This window comes from Mustela putorius, unplaced genomic scaffold, assembly GCF_011764305.1.
Source record: "Mustela putorius furo isolate JIRA1106 unplaced genomic scaffold, ASM1176430v1.1 tig00000095_pilon_pilon_pilon, whole genome shotgun sequence".
In the NCBI taxonomy this organism is placed as follows: Eukaryota; Metazoa; Chordata; class Mammalia; order Carnivora; family Mustelidae; genus Mustela; species Mustela putorius.
Window position 1 is genome coordinate 20,276,641 of NW_025421280.1, and position 14,059 is coordinate 20,290,699.

The 14,059-nt window shown below is 61.3% G+C and overlaps 2 protein-coding genes across 3 annotated transcripts; one reads left to right on the plus strand and one right to left on the minus strand.

Annotated features, from left to right (window-relative positions):
- Positions 1 to 983: 983 nt before the first annotated feature.
- PCBP4 (poly(rC) binding protein 4) lies at positions 984 to 11,170 on the plus strand. 2 transcript variants are annotated; one of them, XM_045079330.1, is made up of 13 exons: positions 984 to 1,189; positions 7,335 to 7,475; positions 7,620 to 7,643; positions 7,750 to 7,782; positions 8,012 to 8,128; positions 8,352 to 8,483; positions 8,629 to 8,757; positions 9,007 to 9,081; positions 9,248 to 9,292; positions 9,368 to 9,431; positions 9,538 to 9,590; positions 9,673 to 9,842; positions 10,269 to 11,170. In XM_045079330.1, the coding sequence occupies exons 2-13, from the start codon at positions 7,395 to 7,397 to the stop codon at positions 10,555 to 10,557; spliced, it is 1,212 nt and encodes a 403-aa protein (XP_044935265.1). In that variant the 5' UTR covers positions 984 to 1,189; positions 7,335 to 7,394; the 3' UTR covers positions 10,558 to 11,170. The 2 variants fall into 2 exon arrangements, with proteins under 2 accessions (XP_044935265.1, XP_044935268.1); XM_045079333.1 differs by having other exon boundaries at positions 10,466 to 11,170.
- Positions 11,171 to 11,232: 62 nt separating this feature from the next.
- On the minus strand, positions 11,233 to 13,212 carry GPR62 (G protein-coupled receptor 62). The gene has a single exon (XM_004780093.3). It carries the CDS (start codon positions 12,968 to 12,970, stop codon positions 11,879 to 11,881), a length of 1,092 nt encoding a protein of 363 aa, XP_004780150.1. The 5' UTR covers positions 12,971 to 13,212; the 3' UTR covers positions 11,233 to 11,878.
- Between the last annotated feature and the right edge of the window lie 847 nt (positions 13,213 to 14,059).

Here is a 14,059-nt window from a genome sequence, read left to right on the forward strand (position 1 = left end):
CGCCCCTCCCCCGCCCCTGGGGACCAACACAGTAGGCCCCTCCCCCACCCTGGCGGGACCAGATGGTCCCCCTGCCCTTTGTCCACCCGGCCAGATGGAGGGGAAGGGAGATTGGATTCCCCTCCCCACCCACACACACACACATACACACACACACCCAGGTGCCAAGAGACTCAGCTGTGGGGGGAGGTGGAGGTCAGTGGGACCAGGCTGAGCCGATTACGGAGGAGAGGGGGAGGTAGATCTGTTCCCCAAAGGGTACGGTGGGGGAGGGAGAGGGCTTGGGGACCGTACAACTCCCCCCATTCTCTAGCCGAGTACACAACTGCGCCGCGGCCCTTGCGACCCTAGCCCCCAAAAGGCAATCTGGGGGTAGCTTTGGGAGAATGGCGGGGCGGGGTGCAAGGGATCACACCGCTCTCAGGCCCCTCCTCCAGCCGGTCCGGTAACCTGTCCCGGGCGGACAAGGGCCGGGCTTCGCGGAAGCCGTGGGTGGCTGAGGGGCGCGGGTCTTGTTGGGGGAGAGCCCCGCGAGGGGATGGATGGCGCAGAAGCGAGCAGAGCTGGGAACCCCGCCGGGCAGAGGGCAGAAGTCGGGGTTCCGAGGGATCCGAACCGGAGCCGGGCAGCGCGGGGCCTGGCGGCGGGCCCGAGGCCGAGATGGGGGCGCGGGGGGTCGGCGGAGGCTCCCGGAGGGCGGCTCTGTCAGGCGAAGAGCGCAGGGGCTCGCGGCCCCGCGCGGCGCCGGGGGACCGCGGCTGGGCGGGCGCTGGCGGCGGGACCCCCCCTTCCCGCCCCCAGCTCCCGGCGCCGGGACGAGCTGCCGGGGGAGGGTCGCCCCAGCCCTCCCGGAAGCGGCCGCCGCTCCGGGCGCACCGCGGCGCGCGGGGCGGGGCGGGCGGCTGCGGCACTGGGGCGGCTGGGGCGGGCCCGCCGCGCTGTAATCGGATCCGGGGAGGGGGCGGGGAGGGGCCGGGCCGGGCGGGCCGGGGGGGGTGGTGGGGGGGGGGCGCGGAGCCGGGCTCCGGGCCGGCCGGGCTCCGCGCCTGTCAAACCCCTCATTGTTCGCAGCTGATGTCACTCGCAGTTGTGAGCGGCCGCCTCTCCCGGGGACAATGTGGGACTGAGCGGCCCAGCCGCCGCGCCGCCGCTGCCGCCGCCGCCGCCGCCGCAGGACAGCCCCAGCGAGGTAGGGCGCGGGCCGGGCGGGGCACCGCGGGCCTCAAAGTTTGGGGGTTCGGCCGGGGGGGGCGGGGAGCCCGCGCCGGAGTCTACAGGCCGGGGTCCCGCTTTGGGATACTGGGAGACTGAGAGGAACACGCTTCCCTGTCCCACACGGGCCCAGGCCTGCACAGGTGGGGGGCGCTGCTCTGCCCGAGGAGCCCCCAGCACCAGGGAGGGCCCTCCTGGACCCGAGACCCCAGATTTGAGGCCCACATCCCACCTGCTCTTTCTGTTCTTTGGACCTGCTTTTCTCTCGACCTCCTGCCTTGGGTTCTGGTTCTGCTCCATCTCTATCCCCATCAGCCATTCCCCTGCAGTTCCTGGCTCAGCACACACCCCTTCCCATTCTCTGCAGTCCTTGGTTGGGGCGTGGTGGGGGGAGCAGGCAGACAAACCTCCAGACTAGGGGTGTGTGGAGATGACAGTTGGGGACTAAGAGTGGTCCCTTAGGCTTTGTGACTCTTCAGCCCCTCAGCTCTGACCTAGCTTCTAGCTGAAGTCCTGGGGGGCAGGGGGTGTCTCTGGATACTCACTTCAGCCTGGCCCTCATGCCTGCCTGGCCAGGAGAGGGAGGTGCCCACCTCCTCACTCCCCTATCCCAGGCCCGCCATCTTGAGACCTGTGGCACCCAGTGCTCCGCCCGGCTCCAACACCCTGGGGAGTGGTCTTCAAGGGGATGCACCCAGGGCCAGCTGCATTCCCTCCTCCCAGAATGTGGGCTCTTGGTCCCCTCCAAACCCACAATGTTTACCTTCATGCTGGACCAACAGGGCATGTGTCCCTAAGGGCCCTCCTTCTCCTACAAAGAGCCCTCAGACCCCAGGGACTCTCCAGGAGCTTAAATCTTAGCTCTAGCCTTCACTCTTTCCTGGGGTTACCCTCATTCCTTCAGGGCCAGCACCTGGGACCCTACTTTTCCCATCTGAAGGTCCCCTACTCCCTCTGGGCCCTGGAGCCCCATCAACCTCCAAAGCACCCCCATCCCAGCCCCCACCCCCCAGCCTTCATCAGCATGCAGGCTCAGGCTGCCCAAACACAAGGGGATTGTTCTTCTTGCATGCTCAGGGTGGGGGGCTGGGAGCAGGCGGCCCACACACCCTGGCAGGCCCAGGCCACAGGGAGGCTGGCTTTGCCCCGCCCTGTGTCCCCAGACAGGCTCTGTCCACCCTCCCTGCTCCCATCCTTGCCCCCCTCCCCTCCAGCTTCCATCACCATTGCCCCATGGCATTGACCTCTTGAGAAAAGAGCTCTGAGCCGCACAGGTGGACCCCTGTTCTCCCAGCTCTGCCAGTTGCCTTTCATGCAGCCTTATAAACAAGCACCTCCCTCTCTGGGCCTCGGGTTCTGACTTGGTGAAACCCGTGCCACTCCCCAGCTCTTCCTCCAGCCTCGCTTCCACATGGGGAAACCCATTCTGGGCCCCTAAGAGTCTCAAAGCACTGCACAAATCCCCTACCCCAGTGACATGACTGCGGAGCCCCTAGACCCAAAGAAACAGCAGGAGCAGGGGCTGGGGGTACTGAGGAATGGGAACTGGGAATTCTGTCCCAGCAGATCCTGGATCTCCCATGTGGTTGGTCCCCCATGCCCTGGATCTTCTCTCACCATCCTCTCTGCTTTCCTGGGACCCTCAGCCCCATGTCAGGTCCCTAATGCCTCCAGGCCCTTCTCTACACACAGAGTGAACATGGTTCTGGCTCCCGCCCTCTTGGAGGAACTCCTACCCTCCTGGATAATAGAAAGATAGGCTTGAAAATGCCTGTTTGGGCTCCTTTGAACTGAGCTGGGGCACAGAGGCCTGAGTGATTATATCTGACTTGGAAGGTTGGGAAGACTTCACAGAGGAGGTGGCATTTGAGAGGGATTTTGACAGAGGAGGATGGGCATTTCAAGCTGGAATGAGCCGGGGCAAAGGTCCAGAGGCCTGGAGGTACTAGACGTGTTTTGCAGCCTGGTGTGTAGAGGGGAAGGGGTAGAAATGAGACCAGAGAAACTGACAGCAGCCAGATCATGAGGGACCTTGAGTGCCTGTCTTTGGTGATCAAGCTTTATTCCTTAGGTACTGGGGAGCCAAAGATGGCTGTAGTGGCAGAATGATCTGTCTCCAGCATGGAAAATCAAAGCTAGAGAACTTTTTCAAGTTGGGTGAGGCAGTGAGGGGATGGGTACCAGTCAATGGGTGGGGACACAACCAAGAAGTTGTGTCCTTTCTCTTGGAGTACAGTTTGGCCTGGGCCTGACTCAGTTTCCTTTGGCTGTAAGGACTCTTGAGGGGTTGCTGAATGATGCTCTAAGGAGACTGTGGCATTTCTGGCACCAGCCAACTTGTCAGCGCTTCCCTTTGCTGCTTCGCACTTAGTCTGTAGGACAGCCTTGGGCTGGGAAACCAGAGGGTGGAACTCATGGACCCCACACTGCTCCCTGAAGGCCTCTCCTTCCCGCCGACTCTCCCAAAAGGTGGCATGAATGCTGGGAGGCTATAAGGCTGAGAGGCTGGGTGCATGGGTCGGAGGATACTAGGGCACTTCATGTGAAGGGCTGGGTAATCAGGAAGGGGGCGCACACCCAGAGAAGGGAGCAGGCAGGGGAGTTCAGGATTCTTCAGTACTGATCTCCCCATGCCCAGTGTCCACCTCCTGCCACACCCTGCTTCGTCTGATGTCCTGAGCCATTCCCCAGCATCACTGGGTGTGGCCTGCATGGCTGCTTTTGGACTAGGAGTAGGAGGCTGCTAGGTTGGAGCCTGATGGTGCTAAGGGGGATGTCAGGGGATATGAGGTGGGAGATGAACTTGGAGACCACCCCCCACCACCTTCTCCCTACCCCAGGTGGGTCTATAAGGCCTGGTTGGTCCAGACGCTGGCGAGCAGAGCCAAGGGAATCCCCCAAGAGGCGGGCCAGTCCACTTGAGTTGCCTAGCCCCAGGAGCCCTCCCCTCCCCCGGATTGTTCTTGCTCCAGAACAAAGCCAGGGTGGACACTTGATCCCTGCATGTGGGGGGGAGCTGGCTAAGCCCCCGGCCCTTTGATTGGGCAGCTGTCATGAGAAAGAGACAGCTGGGGGGGAGGGGCAGGAAGGGGCAGCCGCCATCGCTTACACAGCTGTCACCCCCCTCCCCGCCCCCTCCAGCCTGAGTGGCAGGAAGCCAGGGACAGAAGGAGTGGGCACTGGGTCTGGGGAGGGGGCCTAGGGAGCAGGAGGGAACACCCGAGATCAGAGGCAGAGGCCTAGTCTGAGCTTGGTGTGTTCTGCCAGGGAGCCCTGCTGACCAGAGGGGGCTGGGCACCCCCAGAGGTGAGCTGGAGGTCAGTGTGGCATGACGTGTGGCTGCCGTGTAGGTGGCCCAGCGGGGACCCAGGGCCCACCAGCAAATGATTCCCTGAGAACTCTGGTGAGGGGAGGAGGGGAGCCAGCATGCCAAATAGGGCTGCTTGTTCTTAGGGTCCCTAGGAGAATAATTTGGGAGACCTGTGTCAGGAACTCCTGTTCTCTCCTAAAAACAGGAGAGATCTTGAGGGTCCTTCAGAACAGGAAGGACACAGAGGGACCAGCACCAGTACACACACCCTCTCCCCTCCAGTCCCATACATTTACATAAATAGCACAGGAGGGTAAACTGAGGTCCAGGTCAGAGGAAGGCCTGGCCAAGGTCACCATGAAATTCGGGGCAGTGGGCTCTGCTGCAGACCCAGGTATCTTATTCAGGGCAGGAACTCGAGTTCTGGCCACATTCTAGCCCCTTTGCCCTTTTCTCCTTGAGGCTTATGACCCCAAAGGCGATGGGGAAATGGTATGGGGACAGTGTCAGATCTTCCACTGGTTACTACTCCAGAGGAGCTTGTGAGCCTCAGAACATTCTGGAGATTAAGACCATGGCTTTGGGCAAGTTGTCAGTCCTTTCCAAGCATGACCCCCACGTACTAGCCAGGCAGGGGTCTTAGGAACTACTAAAGCCTGTTCCCCACCTTTGAAGAACCTCCCTCCAGGAAGAGGATTGACAGACCCAGATGGAACAGCCAGAAAGGGGAGAGAGATGAGGCCTGTGGTAGCCAGAGCCCCTCGCTAGCAGGTAGGACCATGCTGGTCCCACCATTGCCCACTTCTCTGTGACCTTGGGCAGGTTAGAGACCCTCTGTTGGCATCAGGTTCCCTTCTGTTTGGTGAATTCATCTGTTCAGCTAACCATTATGTTTGGAACACCTTCTCCCGTCTGGCTGTTGGCCTGAGCTCTGGGGACACAAGGAGAAGGTGGCGGCTTTGGCTGCTGCTCTAAGGGGCTCCCGGGCTTGGCTGTCCAGGGAGACAGAAACTAAGGACGTCATCACAAGTGCTTTGCTGGAGGAAGTGCGTGCAGCTGAGGGAATGTTTGCAAGGGCAGCCAGCACGAGGTTGGCCAGGATGCTCACAGAGCCCAGTCCCTGTATCCACTGTTGACCTCTGACCTCTCAAGAGCCTCTGGACAGTACTCAAGCAGAGGGAGGAGCAGGTGCTGGGGATACAAGTTACCTAGGGCTTGAGGGAACAGCGTTGTCACCCAATGGTACAGATGAAGGAACAGGCTTCATGTCATACAGTGGTTTCCTTGGCTTCCTGAGAAAGCCAAGCTGGGAACACCCCCTTCCTACTCCATGCCCAAGCTCTGGCTAGCAAGGGGGTCCCAAAGAGGGGACTGGACAGTGCTCCACACCCTTGACCTTCATTTCAGGAGAGGGCAGGGGGCTGAAGAAGAAGGTGCCCAGAGGTCTCCAGAGTGCTCTAGGCAGGCACACGCATCCTTGGCTCCCACGCCCTCCTGGGCAGAAGGAATTTGCGGGATTAGGGCTTGGCCTTGGCTTAGTTTTGGCACCAGTTGGTCCCACTCCATTTTCTTCCTTGGGTTCTGGTACCCTTGTTAGTTCCCATCAAAGCTGAGCCTTGGTGGGAGACAGCCACTGGAGGAGAGGGATTTCCAAGCAGGATTAAGGTTCAGGATTAAGTTGGGGCATGAAAAGGGGTCGGGTAGGGAGGGCTGGCGGCTGGGTTAATCCCAGAAGCTAATCTCTGTCTCCTCCTTCCTCTGTCAGTTAACGGCCTTGACATTTCCCAGCCCCCAAATCCCTTTCTTACCCATCACCCAGTCCCTAGGGGAAGCATTCTCTCCATTTCATGGGTGAGGAAATTGAGACCAGGAGCCAGCGGCCTTTTTTCTGGTACAGTGGAAAGTGTTCCAGACTGGGAATGTGGCCACTTCTTACCTCTGCAGCCAGCAGGAGAGCAGCCCTGTGCAGACTGCTGGTCTCCTGACACCACGCCCCCTCGCCCCTACGTGCTGAATAAACCCTGCTCACAGCTGTCTGCAGGGATCTTCTGCTTTACTGACCGGCCTCACAGACCTGGGGCTCCCTGCCCTTGTGCCCCACTCCCCACAAGCCTTTGCCAGGCAAGGGGAAGGCTGGGGCAAGAGGACCCTTCTAGAACCTTGTTCTTTTCACTTCTACCCTCTTTTCAAGGCCTCCCCATGGCTCCCCATGGCTGCTCCAGCCTCCTGGCCAGCTGTAACCCCATGTTCTCATGGGGAGGGGTGCTGGTGGGGGGAAGGCTGTGGTCCCTGGATGCAAGTGCTTCTTATTTGAATTAACGTTTCAAACTTAATCATGCTTTCAAGGCCCAGTTCCAGGGGCCTCCTCTTCTAAGAGGTCGGAGAGGAGTCCCCACCCCAGACTCCCATAGGTCTCCTGGTTAATTCTTTCTTCCAATGTACATGGGGAAAGGGAAGGAGGGAAGGAAACCCATGGCGACTGGCTGCCTCCCACATATGTGTTCAGCTTGTTCTAATTCTCATGACTCTCGGGGTAGGACCTGGTAGTCTCTTCTTGTGGATGGGGTAGGGGGGAAGCGGAGCCTTGGGCAGATGAAATGAGCTGTCCAGGGTCACACAGCAAGTGAGTGGCACACAAGGGCATCAATCAGGGTGACACTTGAAACCAGGGGTCTATGCTGTCTCCTGTGGGAATTTGGTCAGTCTGACACTGAGGTCCCCATGTAAAGGCAGGGGACCCAAAAGAGATGGGAGCTCCCCTCTAATCCCTCTTCCACTGCCCACCCCCTACCCCCGCCCCCGCCCCCGTCAGAGCCGCCAGGCACCGTGGACGCACTCCTAGGCCGCTGTGGCCCCAGCCCCGCTTGACAGGATGAGCGGCTCCGATGCGGGGCTGGAGGAGGAGCCAGAGCTCAGCATCACCCTCACCCTGCGGATGCTGATGCACGGGAAGGTGAGTGGGGGCGGGGCACAGCCAGGCAGGGCGGGCCAGGAATGTGAGCTCCTGTGTCCTGTCTCGGCTAGATTCCCCATCCTGGTGGCCCGGGCTGGGCCTGGGGCACCATTCCCCCTGACTGTGTTCTTGTCTTTTTTGCAGGAGGTCGGCAGCATAATCGGGAAGGTAGGTACCCAGTTCTATTCTGTGCGGACCTCCACCTGAGGCCCCAGGCCTTCCGGAGGTGGTGACCGCTCCGGCTAAGAGCCATTCCGTATTTTTTCTCGCACAGAAAGGAGAGACTGTAAAGCGAATCCGGGAGCAGGTGAGGCTGGAGTTTGGGAGAGCTGCCCAGGGCATCTGGTTTGGAGGGGAGGGGAGATCCCTGCCCCACCTTTTTCCCTGCTCCCCACCATTTGGGATGAGTAATGAGTGCCCTTGGAAGGTAGCTGTTTCCAGTGGTGGGCTGGGGCCTGGTAGGGCGGCAGGCAGACAGGTTCCTGGCAAGGAAGTGGAGAAGGAGCCCCACCGCCTGGCGTTGTGTGTCCCCGCAGAGCAGCGCCCGGATCACCATCTCTGAGGGCTCCTGCCCCGAGCGCATCACCACCATCACAGGGTCTACAGCGGCTGTCTTCCATGCGGTCTCCATGATCGCCTTCAAGCTGGATGAGGTCTGTGGCTGGTGGGCTGGGAGGCTGGGAGTGGTTCCCTGGGCCGGGGTTCCACACAGGGGCTGCAGGTGGCAGGGAAGGCCAAACCCAGGGTGGGCCAGGTTCCTTCATTAGGGTAGGACCTGGGGAGGGCTTCTCCCCTTCACACCCCAGCAGGCAGGTTCTCCCACGGGAGGGGGAGCAGCAGGGGCATGGAGAGCCAAACCACAGTCTTCCTGCCCAGGACCTTTGTGCCGCTCCTGCAAATGGTGGGAATGTCTCCAGGCCTCCGGTGACCCTGCGCCTCGTCATTCCTGCAAGCCAGTGTGGCTCACTGATTGGCAAGGCTGGCACCAAGATCAAGGAGATCCGAGAAGTGAGGAGAAGGGGGATACCACCCTCAGGGAGTCCTACCCTTCCCCGGACTTACGGCTTCCTGTCCCCTGGGGAGCTCAAAGCCTGGGCAGCCCTGGCCTGGATTCTGAAGGTAGCCAGAAGTGGTCCCTGTTCTCTGCTTGCAGACCACGGGGGCCCAGGTACAGGTGGCAGGAGACCTGCTCCCCAACTCTACAGAGCGTGCTGTCACCGTGTCCGGGGTGCCTGATGCCATCATCCTGTGTGTGCGGCAGATCTGCGCTGTTATCCTGGAGGTGCTTCCTTGATGCAGGGAGAGGGGACGGGGATGGGCCTGCCACCCGGCCTTGTCAGGCTCCCTAACCCTCTACCTGTGGCACCAGCTGGAGGCCAGGCTGGGCTTCGGGGATGGACTGAGAGCCCCAGAATGTTGGGATGCATTTACCTGGGGGTCATAGTGAGGGTCTTGGGAACACAGGGCCCTTGGGGAGGTTAGAGGGGCCAGGGAGGGACCTGATAGGGCCTCCCCCTTTTGTGCCTTCCAGTCCCCACCCAAAGGAGCTACTATCCCATATCATCCGAGCCTGTCCTTAGGTACCGTCCTTCTCTCTGCCAACCAGGTGAGGTGGGACAGTAGGATGGGTAGGAAGCATTCCTGGAGAAGGGGGTTGAGGTGGGGGGAGGGCCGGAAGAAGGACTTGGGGGCTGGCACGGGGGGGGGGAGTGATTGGCCAAATTGCTCTGACTTGTCACAGTCACCCTCTTTCCCCCACTTTGTCCTCACAGGGCTTTTCCGTCCAGGGTCAGTATGGGGCTGTGACCCCTGCTGAGGTGAGTAACCATAGCCCCAGGGACCCCTTCCGAAACCAGGCTTCCTCTGAGTCCTGACCCTCTTCTTTGGCACAGGTCACCAAGCTCCAGCAGCTTTCAGGCCATGCAGTCCCCTTTGCCTCCCCCAGCATGGTGCCAGGTGAGCGGCCCTGCAGAAGGAGGCAGGGGCAACCCCACTGGGAGTGTATGTGGGGAGGCAGGAAAGGCCCAGTGCCATGTCCAATCCCTCTTCTCCTCCCTCCCAGGACTGGATCCCGGCACACAGACCAGCTCACAGGAGTTCTTGGTTCCCAATGATGTGAGCAGAGGATGGGGTGGTTTGTGGGGGTGGTTCCTGGGGTCTAGGCCTGGCCCAGGGTTAAATTCCACTCTCCCCGCAGCTGATTGGCTGCGTGATCGGGCGCCAGGGCAGCAAGATCAGTGAGATCCGACAGATGTCAGGGGCACATATCAAGATCGGGAACCAAGCGGAAGGTGCTGGCGAGCGGCACGTGACCATCACTGGTTCCCCTGTCTCCATCGCCCTGGCCCAGTACCTCATCACTGCCTGGTGAGTGTGGGGTAGGAGTGGTCCAGGTCACAGGGCTCAAGTGCCTGTAAAAGGCACGATTGGGGTGGGGAGAGCTGATCTCCCTTCTCTGTCTCTGTCTGGGTACGTCCTCTGTCTCCCCGAACCTCACCTTACCCACTCCATGTGGCCCCATCTTCTCCTCCACACCTGTCCCTTGTGTCATCTTTTCCCTTGTCCCTGTCTCTTTCCCCCGGGTTTCAACCCCCCCCCCATCTCCCCTCACTGAGTACCATACCTGCTTATCACTACTCTTCTGCCATTCCCATCCCCCGCCCCAGTATCCCCTCACCATTCATTATTCTTGATTCCTCTTTGCCTCTCATCTAATTTCCCCCATATTCACCCTTACTGCCCCTCTCTTACCTCCACTGTTCCCTTCATCTCCCCCCATATCCCTCTTTCCAGTCTAGAAACGGCCAAGTCTACCTCTGGGGGGACGCCCGGCTCAGCCCCCACAGACCTGCCTGCCCCCTTCTCGCCGCCCCTGACGGCCCTGCCCACAGCTCCCCCAGGCCTGCTGGGCACACCCTATGCCATCTCCCTCTCCAACTTCATCGGCCTCAAGCCTGTGCCCTTCTTGGCTCTGCCACCTGCCTCCCCAGGGCCGCCGCCGGGCTTGGCGGCCTACACTGCCAAGATGGCAGCAGCCAATGGGAGCAAGAAAGCTGAGCGGCAGAAATTCTCCCCCTACTGAGGCCGGCTGAGGCACAGGCGCAGGGGCAGGCAGGACCACCGGTAGGGGGCTGCCTCTGCACCCTCCCTGCCCAAGGAGACTCCACCCTGGGGTCCCAAATGCCACTAATGCCCAGACGCATGGATGCACCCCCCACCCACCCACCCAGCCCGGGTCTGTGGGAGTTCCTCCTCTTGGAGTGGGAGCAGCTTCTGGCCCAGGGTCCGGGAGCCGCAGCCGCCCCAGGGTACGGGGCTCCACCCCCTGTAGCTCTATGCTTGGATGCAGGGAGCATCCTTAGTGCCCCCACTTCAGAGGGTCACTCATGCACTCCCCATCCCTTAGGGCTTCCCAGCCTATTGGCCCTCCTGTGGGGAGCAGGGTGGAGGGCCGGGGGTGGGGGTGGCTGGGGGCCATGCTTCTCTCCCCACCTCCCTGCAGATTCCTGCTGCTTCCACTGATACTCTTTTGACTGGAATGGACTGGCTGGGCTTGGCAGAGGGCAACCCAAAGAGGGGACCCTGCCGGCAGCTGGGGGAGTGGCATGGAGGCAGGGGCCGAATTCTCAGCAGCAGACACTCTGTACAGTTTTTTCAATCCCTGTTTTTGAATAAATATTCTCAGAGACCAGGAAGCTGTGAAACATTGTGGGTGTTGGCAAAACCTCCAGAGAATGGGTGTGGCCGAGTCCCCAGAGGATCCCATCTGTGAATACACCATTGGGTCTTGGCCCCTTCCACATGCCAGTTCTGGGGCTTCAGGGCCCTTCCGTGTCCTGTTGTCCAGCCTCCTGCCTCTGGCACTGCACTGATCCAGTTGCCTTCTGGGCAATTTCAGAGGCTGGCAGAGGTGTTCCAGTATCTTTGTCCCACCTCTTCCTGGTGCAGATGTCGGGAAGTCCTTCTGAGTGTCTCTCCACTGGTTCCTCCTGCTGTGGCTGTTACCTAGATCTTGCCCTGCTTCGTCCATCCCTTTGGCTGTAAGCCCTTAGGGTCCTCTTCATGGTTCAGCCCACCTCCTCTCCTTCCTTGGGCTGGGGACTCTCCGTGAGTGTCCAAACCACCTAAGCTGAAGAAGCCCTTAGAGACAGTCCAGGATACAGATGGGAACACGGGTCTGGCTAAGGGTAGGTCGGTATACAAGACTCTGCAGAGTAGGGATCCAGAACCCAGGATTTCTATCTCCCAGAAGCCTCTTGGTAGGCTGCAGGCCCCCTTTCCCCGGTTCCAGAGCCAGGAATCCAGGCAGGACACCTGCCGGGAACTGTGGAGGAGGTTGGATGGGCTCCTGATACTACCATCCTTTCTCCAGTCTCAGCTCAGCATGGGAGGCCCATCTCCTCTCAGGTGGCCCCCGGCATGCTCAGGCTCTCCCCTCTTGGCAAATCTGGGGCTCGTTCTGGTGCTTCGGAAGGGCCCAGGGCAGGGCTCTCTGACCGTCCCCGGAGGGGCTGCAGAAGCGCCCGCAGGTGCCAGGTTCTTGGAGCGCAGGCCCTCGGGGACCTGGGCAGCGCCTGACGGGCGAGGCGACCTAGTGCCCTGCGCACGGGGCGCTGCAGCAGGCCATACAGGAAGGGGTGAGCCGCGAAGGCCGAGTAGGCCACCCAGGTGACGGGCGCCTCGGCCACTGCAGCCTGCGCGGCGGGCGCCAGGCACGCACAGCCGTAAGGCAGCCAGCAGGCTGCAAACTGGCCCACGGCCAGCGCCGGGGCCAGGGCGGCTTTGCCCCCAGGCAGGCGAGGCCGGAGCGGCGGCAGGATGGAGAGGCGGCTATCCAGAGAGTCGGAGCGCGGCCGGGAGAAGCGCGCGGGCCGCGGGGGCCGCAGGGCCGCGCGACGCGCCACGAGGAAGATGCCACTGTAGGCGCCGAGCAGCAGGAGGGCGGGCAGCGCGAAGGCCAGCAGCGCCCAGAGCGGCCGGAAGGGCGCGAGGCCGCCCGCTAGGACCGAGCAGCGCGCGGGGGCCGGGGGCGGCGCGGGCGGCGGCCCGAGCAAGGAGAGCGCGCCTAGCAGCCCCGCGGCGGCCCACACAGCGGTGAGCACCAGGCCCGGCGGAGGCCGCGCGCCGGGCCGCAGCGGGTGCACTATGAGGCGGTAGCGCGCCAGGCCGAGCGCCGCCACCCCGAGCGTGCAGGCGGGCAGCAGCGCCGCCGAGAGGAAGCGCGCCGCGCGGCACGATGCGGGGCCCAGGCGCACGCGGCCCAGCCCGGGGGGCGGCGCGGCCAGCAGGCCCAGCGGCATGATGGAGGCGGCCGCCAGCAGGTCCACGACGCACAGGTGCACCAGGTAGAGCGCGTCGCGCAGTCCCGGTGTGCGCAGCACCACGACCAGCAGCGCGCCGTTGCCCAGTAGGGCTGCTGCCTCCACGACGGCCGCCAGGATCAACCCCACTGAGCCTGCGACTTCTGAGGTGTTCAGCCCTGTGGTGTTGGCCATTCGAGCGCTCAGGCTTCACCCCGTGCTGGGCTGCAGAGAGGGAAACGGAGCATCTGCCCTCCCCCCTTCCCATCACCTGTCCCTTGCTCCTCTGGCCCTTCGCCTCAGAGGCAGCCGCCGCGCTGGCTCCGTTGCCCAGGCTGCCATCCTCTCACAGGGGCTTGGCCGGCCCCATGGAGAGGTGCAAGACTGGGACTTCAGCTCTCTCCTCTGTCCCGGCAACTCAGCCTCTGCTGGAGATGGTACTGGCTGACACTCTGCTGTTGCCCTTTAGAGACACAGAGCTGGCAAGGGAGGAGCAGGGCCTGGCACCAGCCCCCTGGGTCCTAGCAGCTGCCAGCTGCTGGTGGGAGGCTGTGCTGTGGAAGTGCTTCGGGTGCCTCTGGAGGGGGGCCCAGAGCAGGCACAGGCTGGAGTCTAGTCTGAGGACATCAGAATGTGGGCTTTGGAGTCTGCCCCACCCTGCTCTTATCTTTCCCTGTGGTGGGAAGTAGCCCCCCACATGCTCTCCCCTCTCATCTCCATCAGCGGGAGTAATCAGATCATTCAGCCTTTGTCCTGAGGGGAAACTGAGGTACCAGCGAGACAAGTGCTGAAGCAGGGAGGGCTCCAGGAGGGCTAGTTGTCTCAGAGAGGAAACTAGGTAAGGTGAGGGGGAAAAAAAATCATAGGCCTTGGCGCATAGTAGGCGCTCAACCCGGATTAGCTTGGCACAGAATAGGTCCTTCATGATACCATGTCGAGTTAATGAAAGTAGGCTTTGGGGAAACAGCTGTTTTCTATTTTGTTAAAGATTTTATTGATTTATTTGCGAGAGACCTGGAACACAAGCAGGGGGCAGTGAGGGGCAGAGGCAGAGGGAGAAGCAGATTCCCCACTAAGCAGGGAGCCTGTCATGGGGTTCCATCCCAGGACCCCGGGATCATGGCCAGGGTCCTGGGATAAACAGACGTTTAACTGACTGAACCTCCCAGGCAGCCCACAGTTTTTGTTTCAATTGATGTATAGTTGACATACAATATTACAGATAACTTTGGGTGTACAACATAGTGATTCGACAATTCTATACATTACAAAATGCCCACCACG

What these genes read in the sequence shown, in the direction of transcription:
- GPR62 (XM_004780093.3), bottom strand. Translation starts at nt 12,970, where the DNA reads ATGGCCAACACCACAGGGCTGAACACCTCAGAAGTCGCAGGCTCAGTG.
- PCBP4 (XM_045079330.1), top strand. Translation starts at nt 7,395, where the DNA reads ATGAGCGGCTCCGATGCGGGGCTGGAGGAGGAGCCAGAGCTCAGCATC. An exon ending in TAAAGCGAATCCGGGAGCAG is followed by an intron (nt 7,783 to 8,011) that starts GTGAGGCTGGAG and finishes GTGTCCCCGCAG; the next exon opens with AGCAGCGCCCGGATCACCAT. An exon ending in GGGCTGTGACCCCTGCTGAG is followed by an intron (nt 9,293 to 9,367) that starts GTGAGTAACCAT and finishes TCTTTGGCACAG; the next exon opens with GTCACCAAGCTCCAGCAGCT.